A 16742-nucleotide genomic window follows, 5' to 3' on the forward strand; every position below is an offset into this window, starting at 1 on the left:
ATATTAAACAGAACATTATCAGTTAATTCTACTGCAGCCATTTGCAAAAACACTAACGACATTTTTTAAATTGAAAAGTTTTGTACTTCCGCATTGGTTACATTGTAAATTCATCTCTCTCCAGAAAGCATCTCTGAATGCGCTACATAATACGGACGCATGCAAACACGTGACACGGCTCGAGCCAAGTTCGTTTCATAAATTTGCTGTTTAGCCTAATTTTTCATTTAGCAAAATTTGTTTTTATGACACTATTTTAACGTACCTTTTTGTAATGTTGTTTAACATCTTAAAAATGCACTTTTACCGTTGAACAATTGAAAAACTGGACGTAAGTTTCACTGCTTCCGCGTTTACTTGTGTTCATCTCTTCTCAATAGAGAATCTTTGAGGATACGGTCAACATTAGACGTGACTGTCAGCTTTCCGGACCCTTTTCACGAATAATTGTAATCTTTTAGACATAAAAGACTCACATTTCAACGAGAGTCACGTCCGTGAAGGTGGTACAGTCATGTCGGAACACGACAGTAACCCGTTCACGGAACCGGAGCTCAGCAATCCGTTTCAGGTAAGATTGGCTGGCTAGTTCCCTTAGCTTAGCCACATTATCACTATTTACATTTTGACACGCGCAGCCGGTTTTATAATATAACGACAATGAAATGTAAATTTACAAGTACGGCTGTTTTAAAATGTCTTCGGTCTATCTTTATCATGCTGACAACATGAGATTTTGGTTTCAAAATAAATGAATAACAGAAGCTGATATATTTTTTTTAATCTACAAAATCGACTAAATTGCTTGAACTCTGCAAAGAATGCATTACTATTATGTGACTGCCTGTGTTTTTTTTTTTAGATGCTTTTATTTCTGGCACATTTTGTGGTTTACTTTAGTATCTTGAAGTCATCAAAAAAATGAAGCCATAAATATTATATTGCTGATTGATTGAGTATCGCTGGTTGAAAAAAAACACCTGCCTCCCACCAAACATTCAATCATTCAGTCACCTTCACGGCCTTAAAGACAGTCGGAACTTCGAGATTCATCCATGTAACCTAACTGCAGGGTCACAACAAAAGTTTTTCTTCAGCCTTTCTGTGTGGATTGTTTGCAAGTGTAACAATAAGTCAACCGCTTTTAGTATTGATCCTATTATTCGACTAAAATTGAGTTCATATTTTCTGCAAAATTGTGAATTATTCAAACAGAACCCTGCAGGTCCAACATGTTTTTGGCATGCACGCTAGCGCCCGAGGGCTCATGGAAGGAAGCATATGTGAAAATGACGGCCCCCCACCCGCAGGCGACACGACCACGCGCCCCCGCTCGGCCTACTTTCCCTGCAAATCGGAACAACCCTTCTCTAGTTTGACTCCAATGTGAATTTTTGGAGTCTGATTCTAGAAAAGGTTGGGTATATTTATATAAAAAAAAAAAAAATATTGTAAACCTACCAAATATTGTGTTTTCTAGAAAGTGTCTCCCTAGTCAGGATTTACATTTTTCTCGAAGGAAGTTAGATTTTTCTGATCCATCCATTTTTTGAGCACTCTTTATAAAAATGTAGTTCCCTTCCAAAAAAAAGTAATAATAATCCAAATGATCATCACTTTCCATGCAAACAGTGGTGTTTGGCATGTTGTGCCGTATTCATGTTTCACGCCAGGCTCCGCGTGAATTATTTACGATGGCGGTCTGGTGACAAGCCGGAGCGACTTTGTGTGTGGGAGGGCAATAGCGGGGATGTGGTCAGGAGGACGGCGATCATCGTCTCACTTTGAATCAAGCGAGCGCGTGTGCAAGGCTGATGCTAAGCTAGCAGGACGTTGGCATGCGTGTTGAGCTTAAGGCTGGCGAGCAAGGTACTTTTTGGCCTGCTTGACTCCATTTGCTGTGTTGTCGTGCATGTAGCTGTCAATTTGGAGTTTTTTTATGCCTAATGGATTCTTGCCATTTGTTTCAGGATCCTTCCGTGACACTGGCAAGACAGACGTCGACAGCGATGGCTGCGGGATTAGAAGAGTACAACCCCTTCACAGACTCCAAACTAGTCAGTATTTTACCACGCTCGTGTCTCTTGGTCAGATTGGATGGACGGCGTCATTTTCATTCTGAACGCCTGCTTCCCGTCTAGACGGCGATGACGAGCAAGCCCCTCTCGGTGGCGCCTGGCGTCTCGACGCAGCCCGCCGTCATGAAGCCCACCGAGGAGCCTCCGGTTTACTCGCAACCTCAGGCGCAGGTAGCCTCTTCCCGCCCCTCTTCCCGCCACGACCTCACACTTGTTAACAAAGCCACAAACGTCGCTGGTGCGCAGGAGTCAACAGGGGGTGCCAGCGAGCTGCTGAAGAGGCAAGAAGAGCTGGAAAGGAAAGCGGCCGAGTTGGACCGGCGAGAGAGGGAGATGCAGTCGCTCAACGTTTCTGGAGGTGCGTCACCATCTACAAAACTATTTTAATAGGTCCTGGTAAGAAAGAATCTTCAACACCCCCCAGGCAGGAGAAACAACTGGCCCCCGCTCCCGGAGAAGTTCCCGGTGGGGCCGTGTTTCTATCACGACATTACGGTGGACATTCCCGTGGAGTACCAGAAGACGGTCAAGCTCATGTACTACCTCTGGATGTGTGAGTTTCTTGCCTCGTGGTGTGCTCGCTCACATGCTGTGGTCACATGACGCTGCGGAGCAGCGCTTAAACGTGATGCGTGCACTTCACCTCCAGTCCACACGGGGACGCTGCTGGCCAACCTGGTCGGCGCTCTGGCTTGGTTCAGCGTGGACACGGGTCGCGGCGTGGACTTCGGTCTGGCCATCCTGTGGTTCCTGCTCTTCACGCCGTGCTCCTTCGTGTGCTGGTACCGGCCCGTCTACGGGGCCTTCAAGTGAGTTCCCGGCCGAGCACGTTGACGTCCTGCTCCCGCTTTTGCGTCATCGACGTCTTTTTTCTTGTCTGGCAGGAGTGACAGCTCCTTCCGCTTCTTCCTGTTCTTCTTCGTGTACATATGCCAGCTGGGCGTCTACGTGCTGCAGAGCGTCGGCATCGCCGGATGGGGAGCCTGGTAGGAAACATTCAAGTGCACTAATACTGATTTAAAAAAAATAAAAATAAGAACACGTTCATTCCGTCCTCAGCGGCTGGATCTCGGCCCTGATGTGCCTGAACACCAGCGTGGCCGCGGGCGTTTTGATGATCATGGTGGCGGCGCTGTTCACCTCGCTGGCCGTCATGTCTCTCATCATGTTCAAGAAGGTATGTCGCCGCCCTGAGATGCCCTCCCGCCGTTTTCAAGCCTTTTTTCTCTCCGCCAGGTGCACACTTTGTACCGCACCACCGGCGCCAGCTTCCAGAAGGCCCAACAGGAGCTGGCCACCGGCGTCATGTCCAATAAGACGGTGCAGGCGGCCGCCGCTAACGCCACCTCCAATGCGGCCCGAGGAGCCTTCAAGGAGCACATCTGAGCGGCGGCATCAGAGCACGCATGCGCCCTGAAGGTTTTGGTCTCTCAGCACCCCTCTTCTTTCAATTTTCCTACATCCTGCCTTGCCTCCTTTAAAAAAAGAAAAAAAAAAGAGCTCATGAGAGTATTAGGGCCACACTGGAAGGAAACAATTGCTTTTTTTTTCTTGTCTTTTGCTGTCCCTAAGATTGCTAAATGAAGAAATCGCTAACATCCAAACCGAATGCAAAGTGAATCGCCACTGCCCCCTACTGGCGTTCCTGTGAATAGCATTCCATTTGCGTTTTAGTCCATCACAAAGCCTGCTCTCATTTTGCTCGTTTTTTCCATTTTAAAAAATAAAAGAGAAAAGCCACAATCGGATTAACATTATAAAAAGAATGACATTTAGTTACATAATAGTGGATTTCCTTTTTCATCTTGTTTTTTTTCCCACTATTTCCTTCATACAATGCAACTTTATTTATGGTATGCATTTCACAGCAACTGCAGCAGTAACTAAGCGCTTTCCACTCAACATAATGGTACAACCTCCAAGTCGGTGAAAAGAGAAAATTAAAACCGCTATCACGCCATCTTGCACTTTAGGCATCTCGCGTGTGCGCATTTACCTCACTTCCACTCAGGATGGCCGGCCCACAGTCATTCTCATCATCATTATTATGATCATTATTATGATTATTGACATAAATTTTACCACACTGACAAATGACTAGCTAAATGTGAGCGCACTTGCCTTATACACTACTTACGAAAAAGCCATCGAGTCTTGAATTTTCACTTTAATCGGAATGTAATTACTAACATCTTGAATCGTATTGAATTTTTTTGTTGAAATCTGGTTTATTTCAAGGTGTGAAAGATGTTCGGAACACTGACAATCGAAATGTGTGTGTGTGGGGGGGGGGGTTAGAAGATTGTGCTGTTCTAGGTTTGCATGATGACATGATGGTAACGTCTGTATATTTATTGTTTCTAGATTAAATAAAATTATTTTTAAAAATCATTTTTTCTTGTTTCTTCGGAAGGATGGATTGTCGTTTTAAGATACATCAAGATCTGTAACTTGAGCTGTACTGTATTATGCGCCTTTTTTCAAAATTGCACTTTACAAATGTCCACTAGGTGTCAGCGTTGTTCTCCTTAGCGAGACCATTTTTGGTTGGGACAAAGAAATCAGGAGAGTAGAAAAAGAACTTTTTGTAAACATTTATTGTTGCTGTAAAAATGACATTTGCACTCATGGCAGGTTCTCACTGGCCTTTGTCAGCTTTGCTGAACAGATCTTGGAGCTGCTCCTTGGTGGTGGCTTCCTTCTGCTGCATGAGGTCTGCGTGACCTTTGGTGACCCCCCAGCTGTCTGGCATGGACATAGAGGGGCACAGTGGACGACCGGACGCCGGCTTCAGCTTCTCCCAGTAGTCTCGGCGGGCCCTGAAGCAAAAACGTGAAGGTGGGCGACCTTGGCTTTGAATTCAACTGTGACATGTCCGTGGGCGCAATACGCTACCTGGCTCTGCACCAGGGCTTGGTGTGCATCTCCAGGCCGCTGCCCCACAGGCCGTGCTTGTCGGAACCCGCCGGCAGGAAGCCCCTCTCGGGCGCCAGCTCCTCGGCCAAGGCGCGCACGTGGTAGGGCTCGAAACCGCAGCAGCCGCCGATGTAGCGAATTCCGGCGGCGTACGCTTCCCGAGCGTACTTCTGCATGTCCCAGCGGGTCAGGATCCTCGGCTCCAGACCTGGCCGGGGACAATTTGGTCAAGTAGATTGATTTCTTAATTGTCAACAAACATAATTAGATGAGGTGGAACGTACTGAAGGGGAACTCGGGCAGATCGATGAATCCCTGTTTGTTGCAGTCAGGCGTGTGGTAGGCCAGCGGCTGGCTCATGTAGTGCGCCTTCAGGCCGGCTTTCTCCACGCCCGCCTTCATCATGGCAACCGTGCGCACGCAGGTGGCCGGGTCAAAGTGGCAGTTGACGCCAACGATGTCGGCGCCTGCGGCCGAGGAGGGAAACATGAGGCTTGAAAACGTGGGTCGGCTTTTTCCGGGCGTAACGTTTTAGTACCGGCTTTGACGAGGCGGGCGGCGCACTCTCCCGGGCTGACTCCGTTCAGGTCCCCCTCGGGTCCGATGCACATCGTGGCTGCCACCGGTTTGCCGGTGCCTTTCAGGACCTGCACCGCCCACTCCGCCTCCTCCACGTGCTCAAAATACTGCAAAGATTACGGATGAATTGAGGCGAGGCATTCGTGGGCCACACCCGCCGTCCGTCCTTTCCAATACCTCAGCGATCAAGAAGTCGACGTTCTTGCTCACAAAGACGTCCATCTGCTTCTTGAAGATGGCCTTGACCTCATCCTGGCTCTTGCAGCTGAGGTACGCGGGCGTCTGGGACACACCGCCCGCCACCAGGGCGTCGCCCTCGTCGGCCACCTGCCTCGCCAGGTCGCACGCCGCCTCGTTGATTTGCTGCCCCTGCAGGTGACCGAGAGAAGACCGGGTTCATCTTACACAATGCGAGGCAGCTGCAGATATAAACGGAGCCACGCCGGTAAGAGGAGCCATTCGGGTCAGTTGAGCTGATTGTCTTGATGAGCTCAGTTCAACTATTTCATTTCCGGTTGTTGCAGGGCGAGGAGGATGCATCGGAATGGGCACTCACGGTGAAGCGCTGGGTGTGGCCCCTGTTCACCAGCTTGTCATCGCTGGCGTAGAAGGTGAAAGTCTGCATGACGTTGGAGCCCGCCCTGAGGAACTCCCTGTGCAGCTGCCGCACTGAAAGCAAAGCAAATCATCACAATGATATTCGAGTCACTTGATTGGTCCGCTTTTGTCCTCACTAGTAAAAAAACGTTTTTCTTAGAATGACATGTACGATACCCGCTTCAGGGTGCTCGGAGGCAGCCTCGGGCGTCCACGGCCCCGCCTTGACGTAGCCTCGCTTCTCCAAGGCGAAGACGAAGCCGCCATCGCCGATGACCACCTCGCCGGCGTTCAGCCTCTCCAGGATGCCCTGGATGACATCAGAGGTAACTCACAAGGTAAGTACTTTTGTAAAAATCAGACAAAGAGATCATCTTGTACCTTCTTTGTCCCTGCCGGTGCCATGGTTGCGCTTGGTCGTCTCCGAGATGGGGAAGGGCTCTCTTCAGGCGGCCGAGGATCTTTTATACCCTCTGGATGTGCGTGTGGGGGGTCAGTTTCACTTTTAGAACACTCATCGTATTTCAACCTCGCCCTGTCAACCCCTCACCCAGAGGAAGAATTGAACTTCAAAAATCCTCGAGCAGTTGGAGAGAAAAAGAACTAAATAACACGTGTTGCCAACTTGCCATGTGCTCGCTATATTTAACAACTTTTCCGACCTTTCTAGCCGGTTGTCGCATGTCAGACATGTGCAGCTGCATTACTCTCAAGTTGAGGGGGGTGGGCCACTCTTTAGCTAGTTTACAAAGCAAAAAAGACAAGTTAATGTTTCAAACAAGGCTGCAGAGTAGCCATTCATTAGATAAGTCCCTCATCAATGACTGACACATGATATTGAGTTGGGGGAGGAGTGAGACCCCCCCCCCCCCTTGAAATGATTAAAATCTCTCAGGACCACCACATCCTGTAGCAGCTCTTTTTCCAAAGAGATGTTCTTGCAAAACAGGAAGGGAATCATTTCCATCCATGGACATTGTGTTGCTCCTTTTTGTTGTGTGTTTGTGCTTTTGCCACACGGGGGCAGTATAATACAGACCTTCACGGTTCAACTCGGGAAACATAGCCCAAAAAGAGTGCCAAGTGCCCGCTGGTGCACTGTTATCTAACTTTACTCGAGATCTCCAAATGTTCCTCGATAAGAGCGCGTTGCCGCAATGAAACGAAATAGTCAAGTTGTTTGTTTAAAGCTCTTTTCAGGAGACAATTCTGTGTTTTATTTTTTAATCATTTTACATTCTGTGGAGTTCTAAGCTCCACACGATTTACTTATTCGGAAAAAAAAATCAATACAAATAATAATTGATAGTATACATTAATATAACATGAAATAATAAGAAAAAATGAAATGAAGAACGTTTTAATATTTTTTTATTGAATCAATTTCCTTCCAAAAGTAACATTCAATAAGCCGTATATTTAAAAATGAATAATAGAGTTAGAGTGACCTACATTGAGGGTGGTGGGGAGAGTTAAAGTTACGTCCACAGACGGCCGGCGACCCTGTGGGGCGGGTCCAGAGTCCAGTTGCAGGGCCAGTGAGGCATTTATAACTTCACGTCAATTTCTCCAGCCGGTGCCTCTTTTTTTTTTTTTCGCTTTTGAGAGTCATGTCTGCTCTCATGTTAAAGCTAGTCAAGGTGCACCTACGCTCCAGGGCGCATTCTGGTCCTCTTTCCCTTCTTCAGCCTTCGCGGACTTTCAGCTGCACAACCAGGAGAAGAGATGAGCAAAGGTGAGAAACACCACCAGTCGACTGGCTTACTTTTGTAAATGCATCATAAAGCTTCAGTGCATTGGCAATGAAAACAAATTGGGATGTCTCGCAAGACATTCACGCGGAGCTGTTGGACTGCTCGCTGCGACCAGCAGAGGCGCTGTTGCTGATTTGTTTGCGTTTTATAGAAGAGATGCGCCCTAAATTGTAATACTGTGTAGTGCTGCGGATCATCATTTGAAATCTGTCTAGATAAATTTTGTTGTGCAAAAACATTTTTGCCCCATCCCGTCAGTGACACGTCTTCCGTGCTGGGCAAGCGATGGAAGGACACAGCCGAGACGGTGGTCATCGGAGGGGGCTGCGTGGGCACAAGTCTCGTCTACCACCTGGCCAAAAGCGGCATGAAGGACGTGGTCCTGCTGGAGAAGTCCGAACTGACCGCCGGATCCACTTGGCATGCGGTACTTTGCTTGCCATTTTATTTGGCTTTTACGAATGGACCTTCAAGCATACTTTGATGTGGAACCAGAAGATTCAAATGACTGGTATCAGGCTCAGAGTTTATTTTGTTTTTCCTCATCATAGGCCGGGTTGACCACCTATTACCATCCGGGCATCAACCTGAAGAAAGTCCACTATGACAGCGTTAAACTCTACGAGCAACTGGAGGCCGAGACTGGACAGGTGAGCTGCCGCTTGGTCTGCCTGAAGATGCTGAACGCCGGCAATCGAGGCAACTGTTGATGTTGGGTTTCGGTGCGAGCAGGCGGTGGGCTTTCATCAGCCGGGCAGCGTCCGCATCGCGTCGACGGCTGCCCGTGTGGATGAGATGAAGTACCAGATGACCCGAACCCACTGGCATGTGACGGAGCAGTACATGATTGGGCCTGAGAAGATCCAGGAACTCTTTCCTCTCCTCAACATGGACAAGGTGCAGTCCAAATGCCAGTCAAGAAAAGACTTCGATAGTAACATTTTATATGCTGTCCGCTGGTTTCAGGTCTTGGCCGGTCTGTACACCCCGGGAGATGGCCATATCGACCCGTACTCCCTGACCATGGCGCTGGCGGCGGGCGCTCGCATGTACGGCGCTCAGATTTACAACCCGGCCCCCGTCACGGGCCTCACGCCCACAGCTGACGGCAAATGGGACGTGCAGACGCCTCACGGAACCATCCGGGCCAATCGCGTGGTTAACGCCACAGGTTTGAACCCGATCGATCGCCATCCATCTGGAAATTTCAGGTGGATGGAAAGCTTCGAGCAGAAAGCTGGTTATAAATGAACATTATTTTAGACTGATTTGTGTGAAAAATACCGAACCAATGTTAAAGTTTAGAAATGTATTTTATTTTTTACCACACTGCAGTCGAGACATTTTCAGCCTTTATTCAACCTAACGCGTTATCTAACTCCTCAGACCTTTGCACATATGGAGCGCTTCAGATTCAGGGACAACTAGCTTGAACTGGGTCCGGGCGGTTTTCACAAGAGATTTTCTTGGTCGGTTTTGTTTTTCAGCCTCCGTTTTCCGTCCTTGCCTGCATACCCAGACACGCTGTCCAATCATTAACATCACAGTAAAGCAGCTATGACGCACAGCAGGTTAACTTGTGTATGAATAAAATTAGCCTTTATAAATGTAGGACGTATGCAAGCCGGCGAGATCGCTTTCAACATATCTGCCTCGTAACCGCTGTCTATGTTAAATATAACTTCAGCAGCTGGTTTGTGTGCAAGTTGTGCAGCTGGCGGCGACACACGGACTTTGGACGTTACTTATATTTTTCAAATGACATAACACAACAGTGATACGTTACCTCAAGATACTTTCCAGGTATTGAGCAAGTGCTGGCATCGCATCAAACATTTCAGAGTAAATAGAAGAAGAGGAAAAAAAAGTTAGAGCATGCAATGATAGTTTCCAACCCTCCGTCTCAGGTTTCTGGGCCCGCGAGGTTGGCAAGATGATCGGGTTTGAGCATCCGACCATACCGGTGCACCACCAGTATGTTGTGACCGCCACTGTGCCGGAAGTCAAGGCCCTCAAGAAGGAGCTGGCCGTCATCCGAGATTTGGAGGGCTCGTACTACCTGCGCCAGGAAAGGGACGGCCTTCTGTTTGGGCCTTATGAAAAGATGGAGAAGATGGTCCTGCAGGACTCTTGGGTCCGAGACGGCGTCCCCCCAGGTCTGTGTGCTGGCTCGCGAGCCTTTGTTGAGTCCTTTCGGATTCAGAGCAGGGATGTCTTACTGCTACAGGTTTTGGCAAGGAGCTGTTTGAGTCTGACCTGGACCGGATCATGGAGCACGTGGAAATGGCCATGGAGATGGTTCCTGTGCTCAAGAAAGCCGACATTATCAACATCGTGTCTGGCCCCATCACGTACACCCCCGACCTACTGCCCATGGTCGGACCGCATCAAGGAGTTCGCAACTACTGGACGGCCATCGGATTCGGGTAAGACACCTTTTGAGGAACATCAGCAGCGGCGATGCTTCCCACCGCTTCCCGTACTCAGATACGGAGTCATCCACGCTGGCGGAGTGGGGAAATTCCTCAGCGACTGGATTCGAAACGGCGAGCCTCCGTACGACCTGATTGAATGCGACCCCAACCGCTACGGGAGCTGGGTCGACGTGCCCTTCCTGTGCGCCAAAGCCCGAGAATCTTATGGCTTCAATAATGTGGGTAAGAGTAAGAGGAGCTGCGTCTCCAGCCAGATGTGAAGGAATCATTCAGTAGATGGTTGAATCTGGTTTGGTCCAGTCCAGAGAACCAAATGACAATTGTCCCACCCCCCTTCTCAGTCGGATACCCCAAGGAGGAGCGCTTTGCCGGCCGACCCACCTGCCGCAAGAGCGGCGTTTACGATCTTCTCAAGGACAAAGCATCCATGGGCTTCCACGCCGGCTGGGAGCAACCTCACTGGTTTTATAAAGCGGGAGACGACACCGGATACAAGTAAGGCGGAACCGGAGCCGAGATCCACCGTAAACCAAGAGCTGATTTTCCTCGTGTCCGTCACCAGGCCCAGTTTCAGGCGCACAAACTGGTTTGAGCCCGTCGGCAGAGAGTGCAAGCTGGTGATGGAGAAGGTGGGCGTGATCGACCTGACGCCTTTCGGCAAGTTTGTTATGAAGGGGGCCGACTCTCTCAAGTTGCTGGACCGCTTGTTTGCTAACACCATGCCCAAGGTGAGAACCTTCACACAGGTGGAACGGCCCCCGGATGTCACGTCACACCCTTTGTGCCTTCAGGTGGGCCAGACGAACATCAGCCACATGTTGACGCCCACCGGGAGAGTCTACGCTGAGGTCACCATCACCCAGTTGGCACCGGGAGAGTTTTTGCTCATCACCGGCTCAGGATCGGAGCTACATGACCTCAGGTACGATACAAACCTCAATATGAAGCTGCTTTGGAATGATTCTGACTCTGCTCCGCTGGCTGAAACCCAAAACGTTCCAGCAGCTGCTCGTCCAACTTCACCTTTGGCTGCAAACAGCAGGTCATAAATTCAAGCCTCTGCTTGCAATTCAACTCAGATCAGTTTCGTGTAGAAGCCTCTCGTAGCAATTTGGCCAAACGTCCACATGCCAAGAGTTTTCATTGCAGCTATAAATACTGGACACACTGGCGGAGCTAGAGTGAGGACAGTGGGGGCACCCCCCCCCCTCCAATGATCCCCTGAGAAGCAAAGAAACTGACTTTTGGCGCACTCTGTAGGTGGATCGAGACAGAAGCTGCCGCCGGCGGCTACGACGTTGACATCGCCAACGTGACGGACGAAATCGGCGTACTGGGCGTCGCCGGTCCCAACTCTCGCACCGTCCTTCAAAAGCTCACCCAGGAGGACATGAGCCATTCAGGGTTTAAATTTCTCCAGTGCAAGTTGATCCAGTTGGCCGGCGTGAAGCTCCGAGCCATCAGGATCTCCTACACTGGTACGCAAGCCGTTGTTTGGATCTTGCTTCTATTTTTGCTGACCTCACTGGTGCTTGTAGGTGAACTGGGATGGGAGCTGTACATGAGCCAGAAGGACATGGCGGCAGTGTACCAGGCCATAATGGAAGCAGGAGAAGAAGAAGGCATCGACAACTTTGGCACCTATGCCATGGCCTCCCTCAGGCTGGAGAAAGGCTTCAGAGGATGGGGGGCTGAGGTAGATCCTTTCATACCCCTCAAAGGCTTTTTCATGACTCTTGTTCCTCTTTCTAGATGAATTGTGACACCAACCCTCTGGAGGCAGGCTTAGATTACTTCATCAAGCTCAACAAGGTAACCAAGTTAGCTCGGTTAGCAAGCTCTTCTGATGTTGAATCATAATACTTTTTTTTTTTGTATGGGAGCAGCCGGCCGACTTCATCGGCAAGGCGGCACTTCAGGAGATAAAAGCCAAGGGCCTGAAGAGGAAGTTGTCCTACCTCGCGGTGGAAACGCACGACGTGGACCCCGAGGGCAACGAGACGGTGTGGCACGACGGAAAGGTTTGCCCTCGCCACGCTCGGCTGTTGCCAAATCCCTCGGATTTTTAAACTCACGCTCACTGGCGTCTCCGCAATCAGGTGGTGGGCAACACCACATCCGGAGCCTACAGCTACAGCGCCCAGCACAGCCTGGCTTTCGCCTATTTACCCGTGGAGCTGTCCTCGGAAGGCCGCAAGGTGGAGGTGGAGCTGCTGGGGAAGAAGTACCCGGCCGCCGTCATCCAGGAGCCCTTGGTGCTCACCGAGCCCACGAGGACCCGCTTGCAGAACAAAGCCAAGAGCAAAGCATAAAAAAAAAAATCTGCACAATGGTGGCAAGGCTTCACATGGGAGTTTGCATTCACGTTTGATGACATACTTGAACCGCAGTGTCTTAATTCATTTTGTAATTCCATGGTTTACGTTTTGTTTCTTACAATTAGAGATATAATGCCATTAGTTTAGTAAGTCACAGAATTAAACATTTGTACAGTTTTTATAATTATTTTTTTTAACAAATATGAAATAAACAATATACTGTACATTAATACCGTGAGAAATAAAGTGTATAGAACTTGCTGTCTTCTGGAAATCAGAATGGATTACTGTTTTATAATTAGTTAGACCTTTCAAATTTTGGAAGAACTACAGTACATACTACAATGAAAATTGTAAAACAATGCCTGCATTTATTCCACTTATATCAAAATTTAGAAATAATAATTGGAAGGAAAAAAAACAGCTTGACCCAATTCAAAATGTCGCCCTCAAAAGTATAAAACAAATATTGTCACATTTTTGCTAGAATAATTTTAATATTCAAATCGACAACGAAGTTGACAAATCTAAGTTGTTACTTTAGTCAAGTTAATATCATAATGACAGCATCACCGCTTCCGTTCTGCTGGTACCACTTCCGATTTCCTCACGTGACCCGGACATCTTCTTTCCGGGCATCTGGTTGGCTCCTGAGTGGGTGGCAGAGCTTTCAAGAGTCGCGGCTGAAATAGTTGCTTATTTCAACAAAAAAAGTTATTTTTTGCCGGCTTTCTACCTTATTTTCTGAAAGCCATTTCACTTCCACTTTGCTCAAATCTAAAGACGAACATGACCGAAAAGCTGACTTTGGTCGCGTTGCTGTTGACATTCGGTTCCTCCGCGGCGTCGGGCTCCAAGCAGCCGAACATCGTGTTCATCCTGGCGGATGACTTGGGCTGGTACGACGTCGGCTACCACGGCTCGGAGATCAACACGCCCAACCTGGACAAGCTTTCGGCCGCGGGGGTCCGCCTGGAGAACTACTACGTCCAGCCGCTTTGCACCCCGTCCAGGAACCAGCTCATGACAGGACGCTACCAGGTGAGACACACCACACCTGGAGGTCATTGAGTTGTTGTGATAGAATGATAATTATGATGATCATAATAATGATAACTGATCATAATAATAGCAAGGTACAGCACTATTGTGGCAGTGACAGTTATAAAATGTGGATGTGGTTACTGTTGTTCCCCTTCTGGTCTTTCACCAGCATGTTGCATGTTTGACATTGACAGATCCACACGGGAATGCAGCACCAGATCATCTGGCCATGTCAGCCGTACTGCGTGCCGCTGGACGAGACGCTCCTGCCCGAGCTGCTGTCCGAAGCGGGCTACGCCACACACATGGTGGGCAAGTGGCATCTGGGCATGTACAAGAAGGACTGCCTGCCCACACGACGTGGCTTCCACTCCTATTTTGGTTTGTACGTGAATGAGTCTCACCACAGACATGGAACAGACGTTGATATGTTCTCCAGGGTATCTAACGGGGAGCGAGGACTACTACACTCACGTCCGCTGTGACCCCATCGCTGCCATCAACCAGACCCGCTGCGCTTTAGACCTGCGGGAGGACGAAGCGCCCGCTCCGGGATACAAAGGCCAATATTCCACTGAGATGTTCAGCCAGAGGGCCGTCCAGATCATCACCAAACATGACCCAAAAAAGGTGACTCGCCAATATTTCCCTCTCAAATATATGAAGTTATTTATTTATTTATTTATTTTTATGTTTCAGCCTCTGTTCCTGTACGTAGCGCTACAGGCCGTCCATGCACCTCTGCAGGTGCCACAGCGCTACATGGCGCCCTACGCCTTCATCCAGGACCCGCATCGCCGAGTCTACGCCGGCATGGTGTCGGCCATGGACGAGGCGGTGGGCAACATCAGCTTGGCCTTGCAGCAGGCTGGACTTTGGGACAACACTGTCCTGGTCTTCTCCACAGGTACACGCGCACACTTCCAATAATCCAGGATGTGAAAAATGTAGTTGCAGTACCCTGCATGTCCAACAGAGTGCAGCTCAGGGTTTTAAATAGCTGTGCCAAGACATCAGCCTATTCATTAAGTGGCCATTAAACACTCTGGTGGAAGTGCTGTTAAAACCTCTTTCCATCCAGTTGCCTTTTATGAAGACATAAAATGTCCGCCGTGAGCGTTTACCAGTAGTAAACACCTGCAACCAAAAAAGAAACATCAAAAAATCTGCCACCTACTCTGAGTTGTGACCCGGTTGGTTCCCTTGGACAGATAATGGCGGCCTGCCGGAACATGGCGCCAGCAACTGGCCGTTGCGAGGCCAGAAGTGGTCGCTGTGGGAGGGGGGAGTCCGCGGCGTGGGATTTGTGGCCGGGCCGCTCCTGGAGCAGCCGGGCAGCGCCAGCCGGGAGCTGCTTCACGTCTCCGATTGGCTACCCACGCTGGTGGGACTGGCGGGGGGCCGCCTCAACGCCACCAAGCCTCTGGATGGATTCGACGTTTGGAACGCTATCAGGTGATGAAGATGACCTGGAAAAAATAATCACAATACAAATTTGATCACGCTGGAATGATTTGAATGCAAGTTTGGATGATTTCTGAATAACGGAGGCACTTTTGATGTATATCCTTCCCGGAATTCCGAATCGTACGAGTCGGGCATTCCGTCGTACTCTGTTTGTTTTTCCCCTCACAGCAGCTGAGTCCACTTTGACGGACACGTCTTTTCGCTGGCTGCCTAAATGCGGACGCGGTGAAGGAGGAGGTGAAACTCGGGGTCGCCGCACCACAAAGTGCTACCTCCCGTCCCGCCGCGGCGCTCCCATTGGCTGCTGCGCCTCAGTTGAGCGCCACCTGCGCCGCCACTTTCTGATTGGCCGCAGAGAGTGAAAACGGCGGGCGGCGCAGAGTTATTTATGTTATCAGACGCTGCGGTCGGAGCACATGACGGGCGGGAGCGCTGTTTTAGATTTACACATCCCGCTTGTGTGCTGTGTGTGTTTAACGCACCATCGTTTGTGTTCTAGCAAAGGCTTCGCCTCGCCCAGACTGGAGCTTCTGCACAACATTGACCCCATGTACAACGATATGGCCCCGTGTAAGTCAGTGACATGCGAAACACCCCCCCCCCCCCCCCCCCCCCAGCCTGCTTTTGTTTGTTTATCTCGGCTGGATACATGTCCTGAAAGTGTCCTCCTCGCAGGTCCTGGCTTGAAGCGTGACGGCAAAGGAGTCTTCGTGTCCGGCTTCAACACGTCCATCCATGCCGCCATCAGATCCTCAAACTGGAAGCTGCTCACTGGATACCCAGGTGAGGGCTTGGTGTGTCGTGTTTAGGTTTCTCCCATAACCAGTTATGGTCCAAAATGAGTCATTAATCCTTTGAGCTGAACCAATCCAAAGAAAAAGCCAAATTCTTCTATGCGCTCCAGGTTGCGGCGTTTGGTTTCCGCGGCCCGGCCACAACGATTCCTCGGCTTGGCGCTCGGAGCCCCTGAAGCCCGTGATGCTGTTCGACTTGGACAAGGACCCAGAGGAAAGGAACGAGGTGTCGGCCATTTACCCCGCCGTGGTCGAGCGCCTCCTAGGCCGGCTGAACCACCACCAGCAGACCGCCCTGCCCGTCAACTTTCCCGACGAGGACCCACGCTGTGACCCGGGCCCCACCGGAACTTGGGGACCCTGGGCCTAGATGATGAGGAGGACTTCCTGAACATTTCAATGGGACATGTATGCAATCTAATGAGATGTTATAGGAGCCGCATTGTACCTTGATGAACGTTGCAAACAGTTTTGGGAAGAGAAGCTATGGTGCTGTTGTCCTGATTGATTATGTCTGCAACTTGCTTTGGATTGCTTGTTGCTGATCACTGTTGCTTTGCTGCTGTTCATAGTATTGATACATTTATTTAAAATGTATTTATTGAATATATTTTTATTTTTTTAATCACTCATGTTTTTGTCATTATTATTATTATTACTCAATAAGTGCTTTTTTAATTTTAATTTGATCGACTTCCTCTTAAAATAAAATCACGGTTGCTGGCATCCTGATTGGCTATTATGCAAAAGCTTGCTTTAG

General features: G+C 49.3%; 4 protein-coding genes across 6 annotated transcripts; 3 read left to right on the plus strand and 1 right to left on the minus strand.

Annotated features, from left to right (window-relative positions):
• The first annotated feature begins 361 nt into the window (after positions 1–361).
• On the plus strand, positions 362–4469 carry LOC125979304 (secretory carrier-associated membrane protein 1). The gene is made up of 9 exons (XM_049737414.1): positions 362–571; positions 1971–2057; positions 2142–2249; positions 2325–2436; positions 2503–2631; positions 2728–2887; positions 2963–3064; positions 3138–3255; positions 3315–4469. Exons 1-9 carry the CDS (start codon positions 515–517, stop codon positions 3462–3464), a joined length of 1023 nt encoding a protein of 340 aa, XP_049593371.1. The 5' UTR covers positions 362–514; the 3' UTR covers positions 3465–4469.
• A 188-nt stretch (positions 4470–4657) lies between these two features.
• bhmt (betaine-homocysteine methyltransferase) lies at positions 4658–6708 on the minus strand. The gene is made up of 8 exons (XM_049737398.1): positions 6552–6708; positions 6348–6480; positions 6130–6242; positions 5751–5942; positions 5533–5680; positions 5279–5461; positions 4974–5202; positions 4658–4897 (listed from the first exon to the last, which is right to left on the minus strand). Exons 1-8 carry the CDS (start codon positions 6573–6575, stop codon positions 4717–4719), a joined length of 1203 nt encoding a protein of 400 aa, XP_049593355.1. The 5' UTR covers positions 6576–6708; the 3' UTR covers positions 4658–4716.
• Positions 6709–7584: 876 nt separating this feature from the next.
• Positions 7585–12938, plus strand: dmgdh (dimethylglycine dehydrogenase). The gene is made up of 16 exons (XM_049737314.2): positions 7585–7905; positions 8183–8351; positions 8476–8574; positions 8657–8821; positions 8891–9095; positions 9832–10080; positions 10152–10350; positions 10412–10581; positions 10701–10854; positions 10922–11087; positions 11151–11281; positions 11620–11837; positions 11898–12055; positions 12112–12171; positions 12246–12380; positions 12459–12938. Exons 1-16 carry the CDS (start codon positions 7781–7783, stop codon positions 12669–12671), a joined length of 2616 nt encoding a protein of 871 aa, XP_049593271.1. The 5' UTR covers positions 7585–7780; the 3' UTR covers positions 12672–12938.
• A 352-nt stretch (positions 12939–13290) lies between these two features.
• Positions 13291–16708, plus strand: arsb (arylsulfatase B). Of its 3 annotated transcripts, XM_049737365.1 has the most exons (8): positions 13291–13718; positions 13916–14102; positions 14161–14351; positions 14421–14628; positions 14933–15176; positions 15688–15758; positions 15864–15971; positions 16093–16708. In XM_049737365.1, exons 1-8 carry the CDS (start codon positions 13467–13469, stop codon positions 16350–16352), a joined length of 1521 nt encoding a protein of 506 aa, XP_049593322.1. In that variant the 5' UTR covers positions 13291–13466; the 3' UTR covers positions 16353–16708. The 3 variants fall into 3 exon arrangements, with proteins under 3 accessions (XP_049593322.1, XP_068508797.1, XP_049593321.1); XM_068652696.1 differs by having other exon boundaries at positions 14161–14628; XM_049737364.2 differs by having other exon boundaries at positions 15688–15971.
• Positions 16709–16742: the final 34 nt, after the last annotated feature.

Source organism: Syngnathus scovelli, chromosome 13, assembly GCF_024217435.2.
Source record: "Syngnathus scovelli strain Florida chromosome 13, RoL_Ssco_1.2, whole genome shotgun sequence".
Taxonomy (NCBI): Eukaryota; Metazoa; Chordata; class Actinopteri; order Syngnathiformes; family Syngnathidae; genus Syngnathus; species Syngnathus scovelli.